The sequence below is a fragment of the Pongo abelii genome, chromosome 18 (genome assembly GCF_028885655.2).
Source record: "Pongo abelii isolate AG06213 chromosome 18, NHGRI_mPonAbe1-v2.0_pri, whole genome shotgun sequence".
Lineage (NCBI taxonomy): Eukaryota > Metazoa > Chordata > Mammalia > Primates > Hominidae > Pongo > Pongo abelii.
The window spans coordinates 88,661,131-88,686,157 of NC_072003.2; the positions used below are offsets into that span (position 1 = coordinate 88,661,131).

Below are 25,027 nucleotides of genomic sequence, written 5' to 3' on the forward strand. Positions count from 1 at the left end.
AAAAGTCCCTTAATTTGCATACAATTAAAAGTGGGTATAAATACAGCTGCTGGCCGGGGGCAGTGGCTCACACCTGTAATCCTAGCACTTTGGGAGGCTGAGGCGTGTGGGTCACTTGAGGTCAGGAGTTTGAGACCAGCTCAAGCAACATGGCAAAACCCCATTTCTACTATAAATACAAAAATTAGCCAGGTGTGGTGGTGGGCACCTGTAATCCCAGCTGCTCAGGAGGCTGACACAGGGGAATCACTTGAACCCAGGAGGCGGAGGTTGCAGTGAGCCAAGATCGTACCACTGCACTCCAGCCTGGGCAACAGAGCGAGACTGTCTCAAAAAAATTAATAAGGCCAGGCGTGGTGGCTCATGTCTGTAATCCCAGCACTTTGGGAGGCCGAGGCGGGTGGTTCATGAGGTCAGGAGATCAAGACCATCCTGGCTAACACGGTGGAACCCCGTCTCTACTAAAAATACAAAAAATTAGCTGGGCGTAGTGGGAGGCACCTGTAGTCCCAGCTACTCGGGAGGCTGAGGCAGGAGAATGGCGTGAACCCGAGAGGTGGAGCTTGCAGTGAGCTGAGATTGTGCCACTGCACTCCAGCCTGGGTGACAGAGCAAGACTCTGTCTCAATAAATAAATAAATAAATAAATAAATAAATAAATACGTACATACATACATGCATACATACGTACATACATACATACATACAGCAGTCAATAGCCCATCTACAGTTACTCTGCATGCATTGTCTGTGGGGTAGCCCTGCTTTGCAAGGAGCAGCCACTTTCCATACATGGCTGCCTCCATAACCCTGCCTCCTCCTGCCCCAGGCTCACCCTTACATTCTTTCCTGGGTGAAGCCAAGAACCCTCCTGGGCCAAGCCCGAATTTGGGGCTCACCTTCCCTGCATCATCTTGGCAGAGCTTCAAAATTTGGTATTTTCCCAGTTCTCCTTGCTGCTGTTTACTTCTCAGTCTTCAGCGACCTTTTCCATACGTTCTCTCCAGGTTTGGTGTTGCATTCAGCAGGAGAGATGAGCAAAGTTACTCGCTTGCTCTCACCTGGAACGCATACTGAGGCTCTTCACTGTGGTTGTGACACACACAAGCTGCAGTTTGGGGCCAGGCCGCCATCTGTCACTCGGTTATGCTGAGTATCAGCAGAGCCTCCAAGGACTCCCTCCACCCTGTCTGGAGAGCCCTCAGCTAAACTGGGTTCCAGTGACAGGCAGCTGGCAGCCCTGCGTTCATGGGAAACAAAGGGGCTGGACATGGCATTTGCCATGCACCTGTGACCGGACGCAGCTTTTACACGGTGGAAGGCCCAATGCTTCATCGTCTAACCTGCGATCTGGGGTCCATCCCATGGGGAATTTGCTCATGCTGACAGATGCCCCGTGGCTCTTGTCTGACCTGTGTCCAGCCTGTGCCTGCCTGACCATGGCTCTGGCCCTGGGAGCCTGCCCTTGTATCCCCCCGCTGCCCCGGGTCTCCAGGAAAACACAGTCTGGGCCCCCCCGGCCCTTTTGGTGGAAGGCGCAAATTCAACCACTGCAATAGGAAACACATTCAAAGATTTATTACCTACAGACCCTGGGCAGGGTGGGGTCCAGGAGTGGTCCCCATGAGGGAAAGTGGGTCCCATGAGGGAAGAGTGGTCCCATGAGGGAAGAGTGGGTCCCATGAGGGAAGAGTGGTCCATGAGGCAAGAGTGGTCCCCATGAGGGAAGAGTGGTCCCCATGAGGGACGAGTGGGTCCCATGAGGGAAGAGTGGTCCATGAGGCAAGAGTGGGGCAGAGAGAGCAGGAGGGGAGGGGAGCAGGGTGAAGGAGTGGGAGCCAGAGGATGGTAACTACCACAAGTCTCCGCTTATTGCCGTCCGGGGGTCTTGGAATTGTGACTTTACACAAAACGACATCCAACAGGTCCTTGAATAACATCATTTTGTTCAATGTTGCTTTCTTATAATGCTGATAATTAAAAATTGGTTTATTTATGTCATCTCCCTTAAAGTCGCAGTTTCTGAGAACCTGTTTACATGGACATTAAGTGAGGACTTACTGTATATATACCTAGAAATTCACAGGCAAATGCCTGAATGGCCCCTTTAAGGAAGTGGGAGGCCAGTATGGTGGCTTATGCCTATAATCCCAGGCTAAGGCGTGAAGATTGCTGAAGGCAGGAGTTCAAGACCAATCTAGGCAACATTGCAAATGCCCTATCCACAATTCATAAAAATTCTATAAGGAAGTGGTGGGAGAGTAGGGAGGGAGCCACTTCCTAGGCAGGACAGAGGCCTCTACATTCTCATCTCTGCCCGTGGGCGTGGGCCGCTGGATGTGGTGTCCTCCTAATGCTCAAGCTCAGTCTTTTTTTTTTTTTTTTTTGAGGCAGAGTCTCGCTCTGTCACCCAGGCTGGAATGCAGTGGCACAATCTGGGATTACTGCAAGCTTCGCCTTCTGGGTTCACACCATTTTCCTGGCTGAGCCTCCACACCCACTAATTTTCTCCTAGCTCCGCCCAGCTAATTTTTTGTATTTTTAGTAGAGACAGTGTTCACCGTATTAGCCAGAATGGTCTCAATCTCCTGACCTCGTGATCCGCCCGCCTCAGCCTCCCAAAGTGCTGGGATTACATGCGTGAGCCACTGGGCCCCGCCAAGCTCAGTCTTTACTGTGTTTCCTGTTACACGGTTTTGTTACTCATTCTAGACCAAGTTCAGTTTGATTGTTTCTGTGCATATTACATTTTATGTGTCCCTCTATCCCTGTTGGGTTTTGTTGCTTTTTTTTTTTTTTTTGAGACAAGGGTCTCACTCTGTCACCCAGGCTGGAGTGCAGTGGTGCAATCTCAGTTCACTGCAACCTCCGCCTCTCAGGTTCAGGGAATTCTCCTATCTCAGCCTCCTGAGTAGCTGATATCACAGATGCCCACCACCATGCCCAGCTAATTTTTTTTTTTTTTTTGGAGACAGAGTCTCGCTCTGTGGCCCAGGCTGGAGTGCAGTGGTGCAATCTCGGCTCACTGCCAGCTCTGCCTCCCGGGTTCACGCCATTCTCCTGCCTCAGCCTCCCTGAGTAGCTGGGACTACAGGCGCCCGCCACCACGCCCGGCTAATTTTTTGTATTTTTAGTAGAGACGGGGTTTCACCGTGTTAGCCAGGATGGTCTCAATCTCCTGACCTCGTGATTCGCCCGTCTCGGCCTCCCAAAGTGCTGGGATTACAGGCGTGAGCCGCCGCGCTCGGCCCTATGTTGATTTTTTAAAATTAAGAATGTAAAGAAATAACTCGGTTTGGACTGAACAGAATGTTATCTTCAGAGATCCTTCCCTGTCCCCATCGTTTCCACCTTGTTCTCATCCTACCATCCTTTTCAACCTGTGCGTTATTATTTTCTGAATAATCTTATCTGTATTTCCTCGTATTCAACATGAAGAGATAAATATACATGTATATTTTATTGTCTATTTTCCTTTTATTATTATTATTTTTTTGAGATGTAGTCTCGTTCTGTCGCCCAGTCTGGAGTGCAGTGGCGCAGTCGCGGCTCACTGCAACCTCCACCTCCCAGGTTCAAGCGATTCTCCTGCCTCAGCCTCCTGAGTAGCTGGGACTACAGGCGTGCACCACCATGGCTAGCTAATTTTTGCATTTTTTGGTAGAGACGGGGTTTCACCATGTTGGCCAGGCTGGTCTCGAACTCCTGACCTCAAATGATCCGCCTACCTCAGCCTCCCAAAGTGCTGAGATTATAGGCGTGAACCACCGCGCCCAGTCTATTTTTCTAAAGAAAAGGTTTCCTACTGTAGCTACTGTTTTGCAGTTTACATTTTCACTTAATGGTGTATCTTGGAAATCACTCCATAGGAGCTCATAGAGACCTTCAACTCCGTAGCTGCGTAGCACTCCACTGCTGGATGCACCACGCTACACTCAGCTACCCGACTACTTGACTGCAATTGGTCATCTAAGGCGTTTTTGAATTGTTAAGAGATTTGCCTTCAGGAAAAATGTTGAGAAGTAGGATTGCTGGATTGCACCTGTCGTTTTGTTGGATGTTGCCAAATTCTTCTCTGTTCCAGGAGGATGATGTGCCCCAGTAATTCTTGCTTCCTGAGATTTATACCTCTGTGTAGTCCTCTCACATCATAGTAGGGTTGGTCTCTGTGACCAGCAGAATACGACAGCAGTGATGTTAAAGTACTTCCCAAATCAGCTTTAAAATACCATGCACAGGCGGGGTGCGGCGGCTCGCTCCTATAACCCCAGCTCTTTGGGAGGCCAATGCAGGCGGATCACTTGAGGTCAGGAGTACAGCCTTGCCAACATGGTAGATCACTTGAGGTCAGGAGATCAGCCTGGCCAACGTGGCGAAACCCCGTCTCTACTAATAATACAAAAGTTAGCCAGGCATGGTGTCACACGCCTATAATCTGAGCTACTTGGGTGGCTGAGGCAGAATTGCTTGAACCCGGGAGGCGGACGTTGTAGTGAGCCAAGGTAGAGCCACTGCACTCCAGCCTGGGCAACAGAGTGAGACTCCATCTCAAAAAACATAAATAAAAAAATGAGGGCCGGGCGCGGTGGCTCACGCCTGTAATCCCAGCACTTTGGGAGGCTGAGACAGGCAGATCACGAGGTCAGATCGAGACCATCCTGGCTAACACAGTGAAACCCCGTCTGTACTAAAAATACAAAAAAATTAGCTGGGCATGGTGGCGAGTGCCTGTAGTCCCAGCTACTCGGGAGGCTGAGGCAAGAGAATGGCATGAACCTGGGAGGCGGAGCTTGCAGTGAGCCGAGATTGTGCCACTGCACTCCAGCCTGGGCAACAGAGCAAGACTCCATCTCAAAAAAAAAAAAAAAAAAAGAAAAGAAATAAAATGCACATATGGGATCTCAGTGGAGTTCAATTAGCTAAACCAATCTTGAAAAAGAAGGCCAGGTGTGGAGGTGCATGCCTGTAGTCCCAGCTCCTCAGGATCCGGAGGCAGGAGGATGATTGAGCCCAGGAGTTCAAGGCTGCAGTGAGCCATGACTGTGCCATCGCACTCTCTCCAGCCTGAGCAACAGAGTGAGACCTTATCTCTAAAAACAAAACAAAACTATGACACACACACACACAAATATTATTTAGCCTTTTTTTAAAAAAAAAAAAAAGAAAGGAAATCCTATGTAACCTCAGATGGAATCCAAACAAGCTGAACTCCCAGAAGCAGAGAGTACAACGTTGGGTGCCAGAGGATGGGGTTGGTGGAAGGAATGGGGAGATGTTGGTCAGATGGTACAAACTTTAAGTTAAAGGATGAGTAAGATCTGGGATGTAATCTACAGCATGGAGATTTTAGTTAATAATACTGTACTGTATGATGATTGGAATTTGCTAAAATAGTAGATCTTAACTATTTTCACCACACACTCAAAAGAAGGTGCTTAGGTGAGGGGATGGATGTGTAAATCTGTTTGCTCATGGTCATTTCACAGTGTGTGCATATATCAAATCATCATGTTGCACACCTTAAGTATATGTGATTTTTTTAAATCTGTCAGTTATACCTCAATAGAGCCTGGGGGAGAAATGGTGCTGGAGAAAACTGGATATCTACATGCAGAACAGTGGAGCTGGACCATTACTTTATACAACATATAAAAATTAATTCAAAATGAATCAAAAACCTAAATGTAAGTGCTAATGTATAAAACTCTTAGAAGAAAACATAGAGGAAAAACTTCATGGCACTGGAACTGGAAATGATTTCTTGGTTATGAAATCACCCACACAGGCAACTGAAGAAAACTGGATGAATTGGACTACATCAACATTATAAATTTTGTGCATCCAAGGACAATCATGAGAGTGAAAAGGAAACCCACAGAATCGGAGGAAATATTTGCAAATCATGTGTTTGATTAAGGATTAATATTCAGTTTATTAAGAACTATAACTCAAGAATAATAACAAAACCAATTTAATTCAAAAAAGGACTTGTAATAAAGAAGATAACAGATGGCCAATAAGAACATGAAAAGATGATCAGCACAACTAAACGTTAGGGAAATGAAAACAAAAGCCACAGTGAGATCACGTTACCCCGGTGGTGACAGCTCTTAGCCATTAGATAGGAGGGAGGTGTTGGTTGGATGTGGTAAAGTTGGAACCTTGTGCACCTGCTCATGGCAACACAAAATGATGTAGCCACTCTGGAAAACAGGACGGTGGTTTCTCAAAACATCAGACAGAATTATCGTGTGACCCGGCCGTTCCACTTTTGCATATATATCCAAAAGTGCTGAGAACAAGGATCCAGGAGATTGTTGTGCACGATGGTCATAGCAACATTATTCACAATAGCCTGCTAGTGCCAAAGTCAAATTTTAATACATTCAGTTACTTAAAACATATCCGCGTGGTGGCTCACGCCTGTAATCCCAGCACTTTGGGAGGCCGAGGAGGGAGGATCACGAGGTCAAGAGATCGAGACCATTTTGGCTAACATGCTGAAACCCCATCTCTACTAAACATACAAAAGTTAGCTGGGCGTGGTGGCATGTGCCTGTAATCCCAGCTACTCTGGAGGCTGAGGCAGGAGAATCACTTGAACCCGGGAGGCTGAGGTTGCGGTGAGCCGAGATTGTGCCCCTGCACTCCAGCCTGGTCGACAAAGCAAGACTCCGTCTCAAAAAAACAAAAAACAAAAAAAAAAATCCCAAGGACAGGCATGGTGGCTGCGGTGGTTCACGTCTGTAATCCCAGCACTGTGGGAGGCCGAGGTGGGCGGATCACCTGAGGTCAGAAGTTCGAGACCAGCCTGGCCAACACGGTGAAACCCCGTCTCTACTAAAAATTACAAGGTGGGCACCTGTAATCCCAGCTACTTGGGAGGCTGAGGCAGGAGAATAGCTGGAACCTGGGAGGCGGAGGTTGCAGGGAGCCAAGATTGTGCCACTGCACTCCGGCCTGGACCACAGAGGGAGACTCCGTCTCAAAATAAATAAATAAATAAAACACATCCCAAACACGCATAGTGTTGAACCATTTACGATGTGGTTGCTTTGTATACTTCGTGAAATTATGTCCAATCTCTGCTAGCCATAGATAAGATAAATCCTGGGGCTCTAAAGACTGCAAGTCCTTGCTGCCCTTCAGAGCTTTGTGACTCAGACACCTGTCAGGCTGGTGAGAAACGTGATCTAGTCACGTCAGTCCTCCCCGTCTGATCTCCTTCTTCTCTGGGAGTTCTCTGCGCGCCCCCCCACGCCCATTTTTTTCTCTTTTCTTAGTGACCCCCAATTTGAAGCCTGTGGATAATCTCATGGTGCGTGAGACTCCCTCACCCTCCAACCTGTCAAACTTGTGCGCCACTGCCACTTCCTGGGCACATCTTGTTTCTTAATCAGCCACGAAATCACGTGAACACTTCACGTGTGGTTTGGTTTTGTTTTTCACATTTAGATTCCTGATCCGTTTGGAGTTTATCCCTGTGAGGTCCAGAATTAATTTCATCATTTCTCAGACGGCTAACCATTTGTCTTAGCACCTTTCATTATAAACTGCATATTTGTTTCACTGCTCTGAAATTATGTTTATGAACCAAATTTCCATGTTACTGGGTTGATGTCTGGATATTCCATTTGTTTCCTTTCATGTGTCAGTAGCACACAGTTTTAATGGCAGAGGCTGTTTTCATATCTGTCGGGCACTGCGCTTGTTTGTCCGTGTCGTCTTCATTATGAGACGTTTGTTCCTCCATGTGAACTCCAGGATCAATATGCCTGGTTCCAAAAAAAACCCTTTTCGTATTGTTACTGGAATCGTGTGACATTTCTGAATGAACCTTGGGAGAACTCCTGGTATCAGTTCTATTTTGCAACGTAGTATAGGTGGTCTTGGCCCCTACGGTACATTAGAAAAATAACAGAAACGCATATTTGAAGGGAAAAATAGATGAACATTTACAGAAAAAAAAAATACTACATTGAAAATGCAATGGAATCAACTGTTAAGAGTTCGGCGTGATGATCAGACAGATAATAAGGAACGGGGCCAGTGACTCCCCGCAGCGATCGAGAGAAGACCGAGCACTCCCGGCACCCGCGGGCTTCTGGCTGTGGCCGAATCGCCGGCCGCGCTCGCGACGAGCACTTCTGGCTGTACCCGCCCAGCCTCGCCCTCCTGGTCTGTTCCGGCTCCGCAGTTGCGTCCAGAGGCCTGATCCTTACGTCCGCCTGGTCCTCCGGGCCTGTCTCTGCCTCCAGCCCGGTTCCCGAGGGCGCCCCGGGGCCCTCCCGCACCCTCACGGAAGAAACTACTACCTCTCCGCGCCATAGGCCAAAATTTCGGCCCGGAGGCTGGAGGCGGAAGTGACGCCAAAGACGCGCCGGAACCTCTTCCGGCGCCGGCGCCGGCCCCGCCTCCGCCTGTCCGACAGCTGATCGGGTTCTTGCGGCGATGCGTCCCGGCGCCGGGGAGTTCCGCGCGTGTCCTCGGGCTGTCCGCGGGGAAGCTGGCCCGGGAGTGGTCGCCCGCCCGCCTCGCGCCTTGCGCCCCCGGCACCGCTTCCAGAAGGGAAAGTCGCCGCCGCTCGCGGTGGACCCGGGCAGCGCTTGCATTCCGCGGAGCTGGTGAGAGAGGGGCCCTCTGCTTTCTTCACTTTGAACAGGGCGAGTTTCTGTGAGAATCTGGCTTCGGCTTTGACGTTTTTTGTTGCTGGCACATTGCGTTGGGGCCGAAGCATAAGGTAGACCCCTGAGCGCCCCGGGCGTGCAGCTCCCGGTGGAAGTTAGCCCGTGGGGGCCAGCGGGAGCGCGCGTCCCTCGCCGCCGGGACTTCCAGGCGCGGCCCCTGGGGAGGAGGGATGCGGCCGTTATCCCGCTGGTCCTGGAGTGATCGAATCCACGGTGAACAACGTGTTTCGACTAACTGTATTTTTTCTCACGTTTTGCTTTAGAAAATCTGAATCTAATAAAAATGTGAACATCTACTACGAGGAATATCCACTGCAATCATTTTACTCCTTTTTAGCTTTGGGCCATGTTTTCTCTCTCCCCCAATAAATAAACCTTATGGTGAACTATTATTTGAGTGTAAGTAAGTTGAAAATAAACGGCACACATGATACTTAACCTTTAAATACTTGGTAAAGCGTCTATTAAGGATAAGGACATTAGCCTACTGAAACCACAATACTGGTATTTCACCTAAGAAAATTAAAAATAGACCGGGCGCGGTGGCTCACGCCTGTAATCCCAGCACTTTGGGAGGTCGAGGCGGGTGGATCGCGAGGTCAGGAGATCGAGACCATCCTGGCTAACACGGTGAAACCCCGTCTTTACTAAAAATACGAAAAATTAGCCGGGCGTGGTGGCGGGCACCTGTAGTCCCAGCTACTCGGCAGGCTGAGGCAGGAGAATGGCGTGAACCCGGGAGCAGAGCCTGCAGTGAGCCGAGATGGCGCCGCTGCACTCCAGCCTGGGAGACAGAGCGAGACTCCGTCTCAAAAAATAATAATAATAATTAAAAATAATAAGGTCCGCTGGGCACGGTGGCTCACGCCTGTAATCCTAGCACTTTGGGAGGCCGAGGCGGGTGGATCATCTGAGGTCGGCAGTTCAAGACCAGCCTGACAAACATGGAGAAATCTCGTCTCTACTAAAAGTACAAAATTAGCCTGGCATGGTGGCGCATGCCTGTAATCCCAGCTAGTCGGGAGGCTGAGGCAGGAGAATCGCTTGAACCTGGGTGGCAGAGGTTGCGGTGAGCCAAGATCGTGCCATTGCACTCCAGCCTGGGCAACAAGAGCAAAACTCCATCTCAAAAAATAATAAGAAGAAGGAGGTCATCCACTGTCCACTTTGTGTAATATCTAGGATTCTCAACATTTTTCCAACATTGCGCTGTTGGGTATTTTGGGGACTAAGAGCCCTTCAAGGTTTATCTGTTCCCATCGTTTATGTCTTTTCACCTAGTGCAACTCCTATGGTCTCTCTGTCATATTGACTTTGGTATTGTTTTCTCGTGATACGTTTAAATATTCCTCCATTTCTTGCTGCTTCCTATGAACTTGTAATTGAATTCAGAGGAGAGGTTGGCAAAGGGCGGATAGCAAGCACCTTATGCCTTTGGGTCCACGAGGTCTCAGATGGCTGAGTTCAGCCTTAGTCACCTCATGTCCCATGTTAGCTGTTCCTTGTCTACTCTGTCCTGGCTCCAAGCCCCAGCCTGTTTCTCAAAAGGTAAGTGGTCAGCTGCATAGATGACCGTTTAGAGGGTGTAGATTTACTCTAAAATCCCAGAGGGCTGTGCTCTGAGTCTTATCAGTGCTTGCCAGAGGCATCCAGTGGTATCCTGTTTACCATGGACACTGTGTCAGTGGGTCTGCTGGGTCATTTCCACCAAGTGCTTAAGAAGTTTGTCCTGCACCCTGAACGTGCAGTGATCCACACTTGGCACTGGCAGCCTTACAGGCAACTGTGTAGAGCATTAATGCTGTTATATACGTTGCCCCTAAAATTAAAAGATCTGCAGAGTGTTGTGCCAACTCTTTTTTGGTTATAGGTGTCATGAGGTGCAGTAACTTGGAGGTGCATATTGGAGGGGATGTGTTTATGTAATCCAGACTACTGAACTCGTAGAAACTATGGCCCCTGAATCCCAAGCCCTCTATTGTGTATATTTCATATGAAGGTATCTAAAATGTGTTCATTTCCTGTTCACTGTATCCAACCAGCCTCATGTCAACATAGTGTATGAGTGCAGTCTGAGGGTCAGGTCCTCTGGGGATGATGTTAAGGTGGAGAACTGAATATTACATCCCTTTTTGAAGGAGGGAAAAGAGCCTGTGCAGGTGACAACAAACTGAACACATTTGTGGGTCTTTTAGCCCAAAGACCCTGCCCCCGCCCTGTTTCAGACACCTAATAGTAAGGACAGTTTTATACAAGGAGAATGGACGTGTTTTTCTGACATGTGAAACTTTACTGTTTTAGTCACTTCATTGGTAGAATAAGAAAGTACAGCTCTAGACCTGCCTTTGTCCTGCTGGGGAGTTACCACAGACTCAGGAGTACAAACTGACGAGACCGGGGCGGGGCGCGGTGGCTCACACCTGTAATCCCAGCACTTTGGGAGGCCGAGGTGGGTGGATCATGAGGTCAGGAGATCAAGACCATCCTGGCTAACATGGTGAAACCCCACCTCTACTAAAAATACAAAAAATTAGCTGGGCATGGTGGCGGGCACCTGTAGTCCCAGCTACTTGGGAGGCTGAGGTGAGAGAATTGCTTGAACCTGGGAGGTGGAGCTTGCAGTGAGCTGAGATCACGCCACTGCACTCCAGCCTGGGTGACAGCAAGACTCCGTCTCAAAAACAAACAAACAAAAAAAACCTGTGACGAGATGGTCGAACCTGTACCAGCTAACCGTCATGGTTCACCACTTCCTAAGTGGATGATGTGGACCAGTTTGTGTTATCTGAATCCAGGCTGTTTTAGGTATAAACACGGGTGAAATCTGTGAATGGCTGTTCTGATCATTAAATAAGGCTTCTGCTGTGTCTTCTGACCCATATACTGCTCTTCAGTAGGTGACATGGATATTACTAGTCCTCAACAGAGTAAACTGGATATAGTGGCTTTCACATATATCATCTGCAGAAACAAGCTAATGCGTGAGGTTTGATAACTGGGAAGTAATGCTTCTTCATTATGGTTGCTAGGAAATAGGGATCCAGCCATCCCTGGGTCAGGAGGGATGGAGACCACACCTTCCACATAGATTCACAAGCCGCCCTGCAGTGGCCTTGGCTTCGGGAAAGGAGTATTCAGACGCTTCCGTCAGCCTCCCAGGATGGCAGCCCCTGACCTGGCCCACGGTAAGTCCTGGTGGGGCTCCTTCTCAGAGCCTCTGCTCTAGGTCGTGATACACGGTGTGAGTCCCATGGACGGGGCCTGAGTAGTCACGCTCTGGGTTCCTATTGCAGCTGCTGGAGTGAGCCAGAGAACGCTGGCCTGTAGGTCAGCCCCAGTGTGTGTGCTTTGGGGAGGGATGATGCGTAAACTCCTTCATGAGTTTTCTCACCACGGGCAAATGAAGACTCATGTTTCTCCAGGCGTACAGTTCCGTATCTGCAATAGGAGCCTGTTAACCATTTCCTGATGGGCGGCATAGCTCACAAACCTTCTGTGTCACCAGGCGAGACAGACTACCCTGGCACTGTATGGCTGTGTGTGTGTGTGTTTTCCTGAGGCAGTGTATGGCTCTGTGTGTATGTGTTTTCCTGAGGCAGTGTATGGCTGTGTGTGTGTGTGTTTTCCTGAGGCAGTGTATGCCTATGTGTGTGTGTTTTCCTGAGGCAGTGTATGGCTGTGTGTATGTGTGTTCCTGAGTGTGCAGGTGTACATGGGAATTCCCTGACACTGTATATCTGTGTGTGTGTGTGTTTTCCTGAGGCACTGTATGGCTGTGTGTGTGTGTGTTCCTGAGTGTGCAGGAGTACATGAGAATTCCCTTGCTCTGTATGATTGTGTGTGTGTGTGTATTTTCTCCTGAGGCACTGTATGGCTGTGTGTGTGTGTTTTCCTGAGTGTGCAGGAGTACGTGGGAATTCCCTGCTAGGATGGAATGACTTCCGGGTCCATGAGCATGGAATTAGGGTCAGCTGTGGGTTCTCACGCCTTCTTGCCTTCTTTGTTTTTTAGGAGGTCATGTTCCTAGGGACTCAATCTGCCTTCATGAAGAACAGACACAGGCAGCAGGGATGGTGGCTGGCTGTCTGATAAATTGTTATCAGGTATGCCAAAACTGTATTTTTCTTAAAATAACATACTGGTCATTCAGCAGATAGGCATGTTTCTGTCTGAGCAGACTTGTCTCCACAGCCTCACTCAAGGACCGAGTCCCTAGTTGAATGCCCCCAGGGAGAAGAACCTGGATGGTCAGGTGTTACTGTGAAAACCCTCCCCGTATTTCAGTGTTACTTTTTTTTTTGAGATGGAGTCTCGCTCTGTCACCCAGGCTGGAGTGCAGTGGCACAGTGTCGGCTCACTGCAACCTCCACCTCCCAGGTTCAAGCAATTCTCCTGCCTCAGCCTCCCAAGTAGCTGGGATTACAGGCGCCCGCCGCTACACCTGGCTAATTTTTGTATTTTTAGTAGAGACAGGGTTTTGCCTTGTTGGCCAGGCTGGTCTTGCACTCCTGATCTCAGGTGATCCACCCGCTTTGGCCTCCCAAAGGGGTGGGATTACAGGGTTGCGCCACTGCACCTGGCCTCAGCGTTACTCATTATTTTGACTCTTGTGCTAAATGCATGTTTGTTACTTTGCTGAGTGCTCTGACACATGGAAGGGGAAGGTGTCCTCTCTGGGAACTTACTTCCACATCACGAGTTATCACTTGTTTGTAGTGTGCTCAGGAGAGGGACATAAGGCAAGGGGAGCGCCCAGTGAGTGTGGTGAGAGAAGTTCACACGTTAGAGGTGCCGTTCCGGCTGTGTGACTGGAGGAGACGGACAGTGCGTATGGTGGGCAGAGAAGGGTTCCCGGGACCACTGGGCCATGGGGTGGACAGCAGGAGGCCTCACAGTCCCGTCGGCGTAGGGCCCCGCCTCCTCATTCTGCAGTTAATACTCATGGACACGCTGGAAGGCTCCAACCGTCATGTGTGATGATTTAGGACTCGGTGACCTTTGACGACGTGGCTGTGGACTTCACCCAGGAGGAATGGACTTTACTGGACCCGTCTCAGAGAGACCTCTACAGAGACGTAATGCTGGAAAACTACGAGAACCTGGCCTCAGTAGGTGAGGCTGCCACTGTCCTTTGCAACTTCTGTGGAACCAGTACATGATGTGTCTTTACTGTGTTCCAGGGTTGGTGATGGCAAAGCCGAGTACCATGGGAAGTAACAGATATAATGACTGCGCTAATGGGCTTGATGCTAGTGTGGTCGTTTCCGGAATGTGGTCCTGGGGTTCTAGTGTGGTCGTTTCCAGAATGTGGTCCTGGGGTCAGTAGCATCACTGTCACTCATCTAGAAACGTGCATTCTCAGGCTTCACCTGTGACACGTTGGATCAGAATGTCTGCTGGGGGTGGGCCTGTCATCTCTGCTTTAACAAGCCCTCCCGATGATGCCAATTCACTCTAACGCTGAGAACCACTGGGTAGTAGTTTCCCAAGTGAATGAAGATCTATTTTTGCACTTCTGTTATTTCCTATTTGAATAAGAGTCCTTGTGGTTTTTACATGTATATTTAAGCCTGAATGTGGGCTTCAGGAATCAGAGATAACCAGTTTCTTTGGGGCATAGAAGGATGGAGTATTTGCACTTTGAGCCCTTTTGAAACAATTTCACTGCATTCTTTAGAAATGTAGTTCCTGGCACGCCACTGCACTCCAGCCTGGGTGACAGAGCAAGACTCCATCTCAGGAAAAAAAAAAAAATGTAGTTCCTGACCGGGCGCAGTGGCTCACGCCTGTTATCCCAGCACTTTGGGGGCCGGATGTGGTGGCTCACGCCTGTAATCCCAGCACTTTGGGAGGCTGGACACGGTGGTTCACGCCTGTAATCCCAGCACTTTGGGAGGCTGGACACGGTGGTTCACGCCTGTAATCCTAGCACTTTGGGAGGCCAGGGCGAGCAGATCACAAATTCAGGAGATTGAAACCATCCTGGTTAACACGGTGAAACCCCATCTCTACTAAAAATACAAAAAAGCTGGGCATGGTGGTGGACGCCTGTAGTCCCAGCTACTTGGGAGGCTGAGGCAGGAGAATCACTTGAACCCAAGAGGCGGAGGTTGCAGTGAGCCGAGATCGCGCCACTGCACTCCAGCCTGAGTGATAGAGTGAGACTCCGTCTCAAAAAAAAAGAAACTTAGTTCCTGGCTGGGCGCGGTGGCTCGCGCCTGTAATCTGAGCACTCTGGGAGGCTAGGTGCAGTGGCTCAGGGCTGTAATCTCAGCACTCTGGGAGGCCGGGCACAGTGGCTCAGGGCTGTAATCCCAGCACTTTTGAGAGGCCAGAGTGGGCGGATCACAAGGTCAGGAGATTGAGACCATTCTGACCACCACAGTGAAACCCCATCTCTACTAAAAATACAAAAAACTAGCCAGGCGTGGTGGCGGGCACCTATAGTCCTAGCTACTCGGGAGACTGAGGCAGGAGAATCACTTGAACCCAGGAGGCAGACGCTGCAGTGAGCCGAGATTGGGCCACTGCACTCCAGCCTGGGCGACAGCGCAAGACTCCGTCTCAAAAAATAAAAAAAAGGAAATGTAGTTTCTGTTCATGGGTAGGTTTGTCATCCCCTGCCTGAGCCTCTTCCATCGATGTCTCTTTCCCTATGATCAGGACATCACCTGTTCAAACCCAGCGTGATCTATTGGCTGGAGGAGGAAGAGGAGATGAGGGCAGGATGGAGAGTTCTCCAAGGTGAGTAAGTGTGAAGAGCACCCCTGGTCGATGTCAAGTTTAGCGGCTGTGGAAGGATCCTGAGTGTCGAGTTTAGCGGCTGTGGAAGGATCCTGAGTGTCGAGTTTAGCGGCTGTGGGAGGACCCTGAGTGTCGAGTTTAGCGGCTGTGGGAGGACCCTGAGTGTCGAGTTTAGCGGCTGTGGGAGGACCCTGAGTGTCGAGTTTAGCGGCTGTGGGAGGACCCTGAGTGTCGAGTTTAGCGGCTGTGGGAGGACCCTGAGTGTCGAGTTTAGCGGCTGTGGGAGGACCCTGAGTGTCGAGTTTAGCGGCTGTGGAAGGATCATGAGTGCACGTTTTAAGATGCATTCTGGCACAGAACATGAGGCTGTTGGACTCAAAAGCTCTGGGTATCCTGAGCTTCCCATAATTCCTTATTTTCCATCTGATCTGGACTTTCCCTTTCCTGTGATCTCATAAAAAACCTGCTCTTTTGTTCTTTGAGTTTGTGGGGTTTTTTTTTTTTTTGAGACGGAGTCTCGCTCCGTTGCCCAGGATGGAGTGCAGTGGAACAATCTTGGCTCACTGCAAACTCCGCCTCCTGGGTTCACACAATTCTTCTGCCTCAGCCTCCTGAGTAGCTGGGATTACAGGTGTGTGCCACCATGTCCGGCTAATTTTTGTATTTTTAGTAGAGACGAGGTTTCACCATGTTGGTCAGGCTGGTCTTGAACTCCTGACCTCGTGATCCACCTGCCTCGGCCTCCCAAAATGTTGGGATTACAGGTGTGAGCCACCACGCCCAGCCGAGTTTGTGTTTTTAATGTATGCCCTTTGTCCAGATCTTTCCTGCTTTCTTTCATTGATAATACTGTTTCTGTTCACCTCACATTTCTTTTTTATGGACCAAATGTATTTTAAAATCTTCTAAATTATGACTCCCAGTTCCTATGATTCCAAATTTTACACATAGCCAAACTCTTCAAATCTATCTTTGCTTTATTTTTTTTTCTGCCATGTCTTATATGAAAGCAAATACCAATGAGTTTGATTGTTTTTAGGTCATTTTTTTTTTTCTTTTCAGAATGGCGACTTAAAACCAAAGGGCCAGCACTTCGGCAGGATAGATCTTGGTTCAGAGCATCAAATGAGACACAGACGGTAAGATTAACAAGAGAGATTTTTTTATCTATCACACTCATAAAAGATTGGGAATTCCACTATAGAAAATGAGCAAAATTGAGAGAATTTAGAGAAGCAGGATTCACTCAGGCAGGGGTTGTCTGTAGAGAACACTCTGAATGTGCGGAATTTGGGAGGACCTCATCCTGTCTTGAAACTTGGTGCTTCAGACACACATCAGCACACATGTGATGAGGTATTGAGATTGCAGAGCTGTTTTGTGCGCACAGACTTTTCGAAGTTAGAGCAGATGGCACAGGATTCTTTTTTTTTTTTTGAGATGAAGTTTCACTCTCTCACCAGGCTGGAGCGCAGTGGCATGATCTTGGCTCACTGCAACCTCTGCCTCCTGGGTTCAAGTGATTGTCTTGCCTCAGCCTCCCAAGTAGCTGGAACTAGAGGCGTGTGCCACCATGCCCAGCTAATTTTTGTATTATTAGTAGAGATGGGGTTTCACCATGTTGGCTAGGATGGTCTCGATCTCTTGACCTCGTGATCCTCCCACTTCAGCCTCCCAAAGTGCTGGGATTACAGGCGTGAGCTGCCGCGCCCGGCCGATTCTTTTTTTTTGACATGGAGTTTTGCTTTTGTTGCCCAGGCTGGAATGCAATGGTACAATTTCAGCTCACTGCAACCTCTGCCTCCCTAGTTCAAGCCATTCTTCTGCCTCAGCCTCCTGAGTAGCTGGGATTACAGGCATGTGCCACTATGCCCGGTTAATTTTGTATTTTTAATAGAGACAGGGTTTCTCCATGTTGGTCAGGCTGGTCTTGAACTCCCGACCTCAGGTGATCCGTCCGCCTCGGCCTCCCAAAGTTGTGGGATTACAGGCATGAGCCACTGCGCCCGTCCCGATGGCACAGGATTCTTGCAGTTGGGTTCCTCATTTGACATGAAAGACGTCTACAGGGCAGGAGCTGCTTGCATGTTATGAAAATGGCAAAAATTGTAATCGTCATCGTCATACTCTGTCTTCAGCGGGGTGAGATCTATGAATCAGCCTCAGCAACCCCCTGACCACCACTCATTCTTCACCAACAGGCAAGAAGCCACAATGGAGGGCAGCTCTGTGACCATACGCAGCGTGGAGAAGCTTTCAGTGAACACTCAGGCCTCAGCACACATGTGAGAACTCAAAATACGGGAGACAGTTGTGTGTCTAATCATTATGAAAAAGACTTTTTTATTCTATGCCAGAAAACCTTGTTCAAAATTGGAGAGCAATTTTCCACGTTGGGTCAGTGTGGAAAAGCCTTCAGCTCTACTCCAAATGTTGTTTCCCAGCAAGCATGCAGTCGGGACAGATCTCTTGACTGCAGCGACTGTGGGGAAGCATTCCTTAATCAGTCATACCTTCAGGCACGTGCGGGAAGTCACAACAGAGAAGGAACATGGAAATGGAAGCAGTGTGGGAAAGCTCTCACTCACTCCACAGGCTGTGCCCCACCTGTTGAAATGCATGCTGTCAGGAATCCCCACATATGTAGGGAATGTGGGAAGGCCTTTAGATACATTGCCTACCTTACTAGTCGCGTGCCAGTCCACACTGGGGAGAAGCCCTGTGAATTGGAAGAATGTGGAAAAGCCTCCCCTGTTTCTTCCAGCCTGACTCAACATGTAAGAATTCATGCTGCAGAGAAGCCCTGTGAATGTGAAGAATGCGGAAAAGCCTTCACTGGATGCTCAGGTCTTTCTAAACACGTCCAGACAGACCCTGGACAGAAGCCCTGTGAATGTGAAGAATGCGGAAAAGCCTTCACTGGATGCTCAGGTCTTTCTAAACACGTCCAGACAGACCCTGGACAGAAGCCCTGTGAATGTAAGGACTGTGGGAAAGCCTGCGGTGGGTTTTATCTACTGAATGAACATGTAAAAACTCACAGGAGGGAGAAGCCCTTTGCATGTGTGGTTTGTGGAAAATATTTTAGAAATTCCTCATGCCTTAATAATCATGTTCGAATTCACACTGGAATAAAACCCTATACATGCAGCTACTGTGGGAAGGCCTTCACTGTGCGCTGTGGCCTTACTAGACACATACGAACTCACACGGGCGAGAAGCCATACACGTGTAAGGACTGCGGGAAAGCCTTCTGTACATCCTCAGGCCTTACCGAGCACGTAAGGACTCACACTGGAGAGAAACCGTATGAGTGTAAAGATTGTGGGAAATCCTTCACTGTTTCTTCAAGCCTGACTGAGCATGCGAGAATCCATACTGGAGAGAAACCCTACGAATGTAAGCAGTGTGGCAAAGCCTTCACGGGGCGCTCAGGCCTCACTAAACACATGCGGACACATACCGGGGAGAAGCCCTATGAATGTAAGGACTGCGGGAAAGCCTACAATAGGGTTTATCTACTGAATGAGCATGTGAAAACTCACACAGAGGAGAAGCCCTTTATATGTACAGTATGCGGGAAATCCTTCAGAAATTCCTCGTGCCTGAATAAGCACGTTCAGATTCACACTGGAATAAAACCTTATGAATGTAAGGACTGTGGGAAAACCTTCACTGTTTCTTCGAGCCTAACCGAGCACATACGAACTCACACTGGAGAGAAGCCTTATGAATGTAAAGTATGTGGAAAGGCCTTCACCACGTCCTCACACCTTATCGTGCACATAAGAACCCACACCGGTGAGAAACCCTACATATGTAAGGAGTGTGGGAAAGCCTTTGCTTCCTCCTCACACCTTATCGAACACAGAAGGACTCACACAGGAGAGAAACCTTATATGTGTAACGAGTGTGGGAAAGCCTTCCGTGCTTCCTCTCACCTGCGTAAACATGGAAGAATTCACACTGGGCAGAAACCCTATAAATGTAAGGAATGTGGGAAAGCATACAATAGGTTTTATCTACTAAAAGAACATTTAAAAACTTACACTGAAGAGCAGCTTTTTGTATGTAAGGACTGTGGAAAACCTTTTAAGAATTCCTCATGCCTTAACCATCATGCTCAAATTCATACTGATGAGAAACCTTACTAATGTAAGGAATGTGGGGAAGCTGTCAGCTACACTCATTCACGTTGAAGACATGAAAGATCTCTCGTTCTCCAGATGCCCATGACTTGAGGAATGTGGCCGGGCCATCAGCATCTCATCACAACCCAGCAGGCAGGAACTCACCCTGGAGCCCTACAGCAGCAGACACAGAGAAAGCCCTCAGTGTTCTCTGAGGTCTTGCTAAATATGGAAGGTATCCAGTGGAGAGAACCCTATTGATGTGTGATACGTAGCAGCGTTGTTGCTGTTCTGCTCAGTACTTTGATGATCCCTTGTGATCTCACAATGGAGAAAAATCTTAGGAGGGTGAGAATTGTTGGGAAGTCATTTTTTACATTACATCTTTCCTCACCCTTTAGTGAACGTGGTGATTGACACTTGAAGTGTTGTCAATGTATGGAAGATAGGAATCGCTTCCCTGTGTCCTAAAACCTTGTGGGCTAACTTGAGACATGTCTTTCTGGGGGTTCTGTAGACATATTTTGAATCTTTATGATGCTGCACTGATCATTCTTGGAGTGAGGACTCTGTTCTCTGTAGAAATCCTCCAGTCTGGTTGCTACAGTGTCCAAGTAGCAGCCTGGCTAACAGTGGGCCTTGAGGATCCAGATGTGATCCTGTGTGAGCAGCGTAGGCTCTGGTTGGTTAGTCTTGAGGATCCAGATGTGATCCTGTGTGAGCAGCGCAGGCTCTGGTTGGTTAGTCTTGAGGATCCAGATGTGATCCTGTGTGAGCAGCGCAGGCTGTGGTTGGTTAGTCTTGAGGATTCAGTTGTGATCCTGTGTGAGCAGCGTAGGCTATGGTTGGTTAGTCTTGAGGATCCAGATGGTGATCCTGTGTGAGCAGCGCAGGCTGTGGTTGGTTAGTCTTGAGGATCCAGGTGTGATTTTGTGTGAGCAGCGTAGGCTCTGGTTGGTTAGTCTTAAGGATCCAGATGTGATTCTGTGTGAGCAGCATAGGCTCTGGTTGGTTAGTCTTGAGGATCCAGATGTGATTCTGTGTGAGCAGCGTAGGCTCTGGTTGGTTAGTCATGCTCTTAGGCATGACCCACCTGTAGGGTCCCACACTGGCCAAGGTTGGGGCATAACACAGCTCTACATTTTATGAAAATGCCCTTTTTCCTCTCCCATACCTGATCCTTTCAGATAAAACACCAGGGTGCAAGGAGGGGCAGAGTGGAGAGGGGCGAGGTCAGTGCCCTGAGATGCCCCTGTTTCATGGCCGTGGAGGGAGAGGAGGGGCAGAGTGGAGAGGGGCGAGGTCAGTGCCCTGAGATGTCCCTGTTTCATGGCCGTGGAGGGAGAGGAGGGGCAGAGTGGAGAGGGGCGAGGTCAGTGCCCTGAGATGCCCCTGTTTCATGGCCGTGGAGGGAGAGGAGGGGCAGAGTGGAGAGGGGCGAGGTCAGTGCCCTGAGATGTCCCTGTTTCATGGCCGTGGAGGGAGAGGAGGGGCAGAGTGGAGAGGGGCGAGGTCAGTGCCCTGAGATGCCCCTGTTTCATGGCCGTGGAGGGAGAGGAGGGGCAGAGTGGAGAGGGGCGAGGTCAGTGCCCTGAGATGCCCCTGTTTCATGGCCGTGGAGGGAGAGGAGGGGCAGAGTGGAGAGGGGCGAGGTCAGTGCCCTGAGATGCCCCTGTTTCATGGCCGTGGAGGGAGAGGAGGGGCAGAGTAGAGAGGGGCGAGGTCAGTGCCCTGAGATGTCCCTGTTTCATGGCCGTGGAGGGAGAGCCACCACCCGCCACGTGGGGAGGAGGGAATTCCTGTACCTCAGGCAGTGCCGGATGGGTGAGAGCCCTGAGTGTCCCTGCTGACCTCCAGATCCTCTTCACAGCATGCAGAGCGGTCCTGGCAGCTGCTGCAGTCCGGCACTCCTGGGGCAGCTTCTGCGATCCGGCACTTCTGGGGCAGGAGCTGCTTGTGTGTGTGCTGCCCCTTTGTGTACCATGAAAACAGACCAGGGACACGGCTGGTCCTGATGTTCCATGGCACTTGGCACTGTCACTGGCGCTTCCTGGATGAGGCCCTTAAACACACACAGCGGCAGAGCAAGGCTTCCGTGTGAGTGACACGAATGTGTGTCCTCTGGCTGCAGCAATCTTGGGTTATGTTTTTTGTGGCCATCAGGGCAGCAGCTGCTTGGTGACTGTTTCTGTGGTGTTGAACCCCCATGGTATAAAGGTAATCTACAACGAGGTGAACAATAAATCCTGGATGGACAGACCCGTGCACCTTCATATTACATGTTTGAAATTCTGGATGGACAGACCCGTGCACCTTCATATCACGTGTTTGAAATCCTGGATGGACAGACCCGTGCACCTTCATGTCACGTGTTTGAAATTCTGGATGGACAGACCTGTGCACCTTCATGTTACGTGTTTGTTGTGGAGAGGAGTGGGTTGTGCCGTGTTTCTCTTGTGGGATTAAGTGTGGCTATTTAGCTCATCTGTTGCCAACTTTAATTGTTGGCAGTGACACTAAAGGTCATCAGATTAGTGTGAACCACCTTGTGGGGTTGTAGCGGCTCCTGGACTGGTCTCAGATGCCATCCTGATTGGCTGAAATAAGTCCTGCAGGTCTCTGCTGGAACTGACTCACAGTTGCCTGAGTCCAGAACTTGTGGGTCACAGGTGATGCCAGCCCTGCATCATCCTGGTGCTCGGACTCCTAGTGACAGCATCCTGAGCAGGCGGTAGCCCAGATATCACCCTGCCTGATATGCCCACTGCTGATGGAGGCATCACCCCAGCCCAGACCTCATTAAGACGACTACCCCTCTGACGACTCCCCGTCCCTTCACTGGAGGTGACTTCATGCACTTCTCCAGAACCTCCTCCGACGACTCCCCGTCCCTTCACTGGAGGTGACTTCATGCACTTCTCCAGAACCTCCTCAGCAGCGATGCCCATGGACTGGGATTCCTAAGGCACAAATTCGATATTTGAGATTCTGTAATGAGCTGAGCTTGCTGTCCGCTAACGCGTGATCCTGGTGTAATCTCAGCCAAAACCTACAGCCCTGCACCCCTGGCCTGTGGGAAAATCTGGTAGGAGTTAGTAGTGTCTGTGAAGTCCCAATAATTGATAACAAAATGTTTTGTTTCGCCAGGAGGCACCGGCCTCCTGTCAGCCTCTCGGGAGGCCACTGTCTGCCCAGTGCCTTCTCCTCCACTGCAGCTTTCTATCTCATCTCCTTACTGCCTTGACTTGGCTTCACACAGAGCCTCTTCTTTACACGTACTAACTGTTTGCTTCATACCCTCCTGCAGCAGAACTACAGACCTGCCATCCTGATAATTGTCAAACTCATCCCTTTATCACCTTTATAACTCCTCGAGGATATTATCATTGGACCCCCAACATTTCAAAGTGATTTTCTTGAGTAATACCATATGCTGTGATGTGGATGTGATTGGTTTGCCCTCTCATGTTGAGCTTTGACCCTCAGTGTGGCAGTGCTGGGAGGGGGCCTGGTGGGGGTTTGGGTCATGGGGGTACCCTCTGAATGGTTGGATACCATTCGTTCTTGCTGTGTCAAGCCTGGATTGGTTTGTAGGGGAATGCACTAGTTACCGGGAGCATGTTGTGATAAAGCCAAGCCATCCCTCGGGTTTGGCTCACTGCCCTTGACTTTCTCTGCCCTGTTTGACACAGCAAATAGTCCTCACCAGAAGCAGGTCGGATGCCAGTGCTGTGCTTGTGCAGCCTGCTGAACCATGAGCCAAATAAGCTTCTTTCTAAGTTACCCACAGCCTCAGATACGTAGCAACACAGACAGACAGAGACACCGTGCATGATGGAAAACTGGGTTATGGGCAGGGCTGCAGGTACTGCTTATGCAGATGCCTGTATTTCTCTTCCTTACTCTCAGAACATGTTCTGTGTCGCTTAGGGCAACTTATGCCCTCCTGTGTGAAAATCTCCACTCCCGATGTCTGAGGGTTCCTCAGCATAAGGTAAAATATTAAAGGACCAATTGTATTAATTATGTTCTATTTTGTGTTTTTTGTTAGGATACATTTTCATCCTGGGGTCTTGCTGTGGGGGCTAGACCATCCCTCCCGGGCTAGATCATTCCTAAAGATGGTAAACAACTTGCTGGGAACATGCACCGCATATGCAAATCAACTCACACTGCATATGCAACTCAACTCGCACTGCGTATGCAAATCAACTCGCACTGCGTATGCAACTCAGCTCGCACTGCGTATGCAACTCAGCTCGCACTGCGTATGCAACTCAGCTCGCACTGTGTATGCAACTCAGCTCGCACTGCGTATGCAACTCAGCTCGCACTGCGTATGCAACTCAACTGTTGCAAGTACTTATTTCCAGCCACTTCCTTTTTCTAACTACCACACCAAGCCAGTATTTCTCCTCCCTGAAGTCAGCCCAGGATGAGGCACTAGACAGCGGGACATGCTCTTTGCCCTTGGGCCTGCTGGAAGTATGCAGACTAGCCAGCCCCAGTCTTCATCCTGCCCTGTCCTGCCTTTCCTGTGAAAACCCTGTGGCCTCTGCCTCCCCTAGCTCTGACTTCTGCCTCCTGCCCAGCTCTGCAGCTCCCCTTGGGCCCTGCCTGGAGTGATGTGCCCCCTTCTCTTGACACTGTGAGTGATAAACTTCTTTCCATGTCAGGAACCTGTGTGTGTTCACTCACTCACCTTGACGAGTCCACATCCAGGCCCCACCAGTGGTGTGGTTTTTCTCATAGTCTTTCTACCTAAGCACATGTCTGTGACAAGGTCTTACCCAGCCCAGAGATTCTTGAACTATCTGTAAGAGCTGCCATGTTGACTCCTGGGCAGTTTTATTCTCTCTCTACTCGTTCAACCTGATTAGGGAGTGACATTTTTTCCAAAGTGGTTGTGAAACAGCATCTCCTTGGGGTGTTGGTTTGCACTTCTCTTCATTACTGATAGTATGAACATGGTTTTACTTACGCTGGCTATTTTCCTTTTTGGATGAAATACCTGGTCTTGTTTTTTCCTGATTTGTTTGATATTTGTTCTTTTTTAGAAATAGTGAGGCTGTTGTGAGGTGAGTCACCACTTGTGACTTAGAAGATTGTAGTGGTTTCTGCTTCACCTGTTTCCACTTTTGTGATGGTGCATTAAGGAAAAAGATTTTGCCAGGCGTGGTGGCTCACGCCTGTAATCCCAACACTTTGGGAGGCCGAGGTGGGTGGATCACAAGGTCAGGAGATCAAGACCATCCTGGCCAACATGGTGAAATGCCATCTCTACTAAAAATAGAAAAATTAGATGTGGTGGTGCGTGCCTGTAATCCCAGCTCCTTGGGAGGCTGAGGCAGGAGAATCGCTTGAACCTGGGAAGCACAGATTGCAGTGAACTGATATCGCGCCACCGCACCCGCACAACAGAGTGAGACGGTCTCAAAAAAAAAAAGGAAAAATATTTCTTAATTT

The 25,027-nt window shown here is 49.4% G+C and overlaps 1 protein-coding gene across 10 annotated transcripts in view; it reads left to right on the forward strand.

Moving 5' to 3' along the window:
- ZNF778 (zinc finger protein 778) overlaps positions 1-25,027 on the forward strand; it is a 67,251-nt gene that overhangs the window by 9,298 nt on the left and 32,926 nt on the right. For 4 of the 10 annotated variants that reach the window (XM_054534331.2, XM_054534333.2, XM_054534332.2 and 1 more), the window contains 6 exons: positions 11,717-11,872; positions 12,699-12,790; positions 13,673-13,799; positions 15,351-15,431; positions 16,494-16,570; positions 17,633-25,014. In XM_054534331.2, the coding sequence (XP_054390306.1) occupies positions 11,848-11,872; positions 12,699-12,790; positions 13,673-13,799; positions 15,351-15,431; positions 16,494-16,570; positions 17,633-19,585 (2,355 nt within the window). In that variant the 5' untranslated portion in view covers positions 11,717-11,847 and the 3' untranslated portion in view covers positions 19,586-25,014. Of the gene's footprint in view, positions 1-5,369; positions 8,625-11,716; positions 11,873-12,698; positions 12,791-13,672; positions 13,800-15,350; positions 15,432-16,493; positions 16,571-17,632; positions 25,015-25,027 lie in introns of those variants that run through there. The other 6 variants (XM_054534340.2, XM_054534339.1, XM_054534329.2 and 3 more) reach the window with 5 other exon arrangements.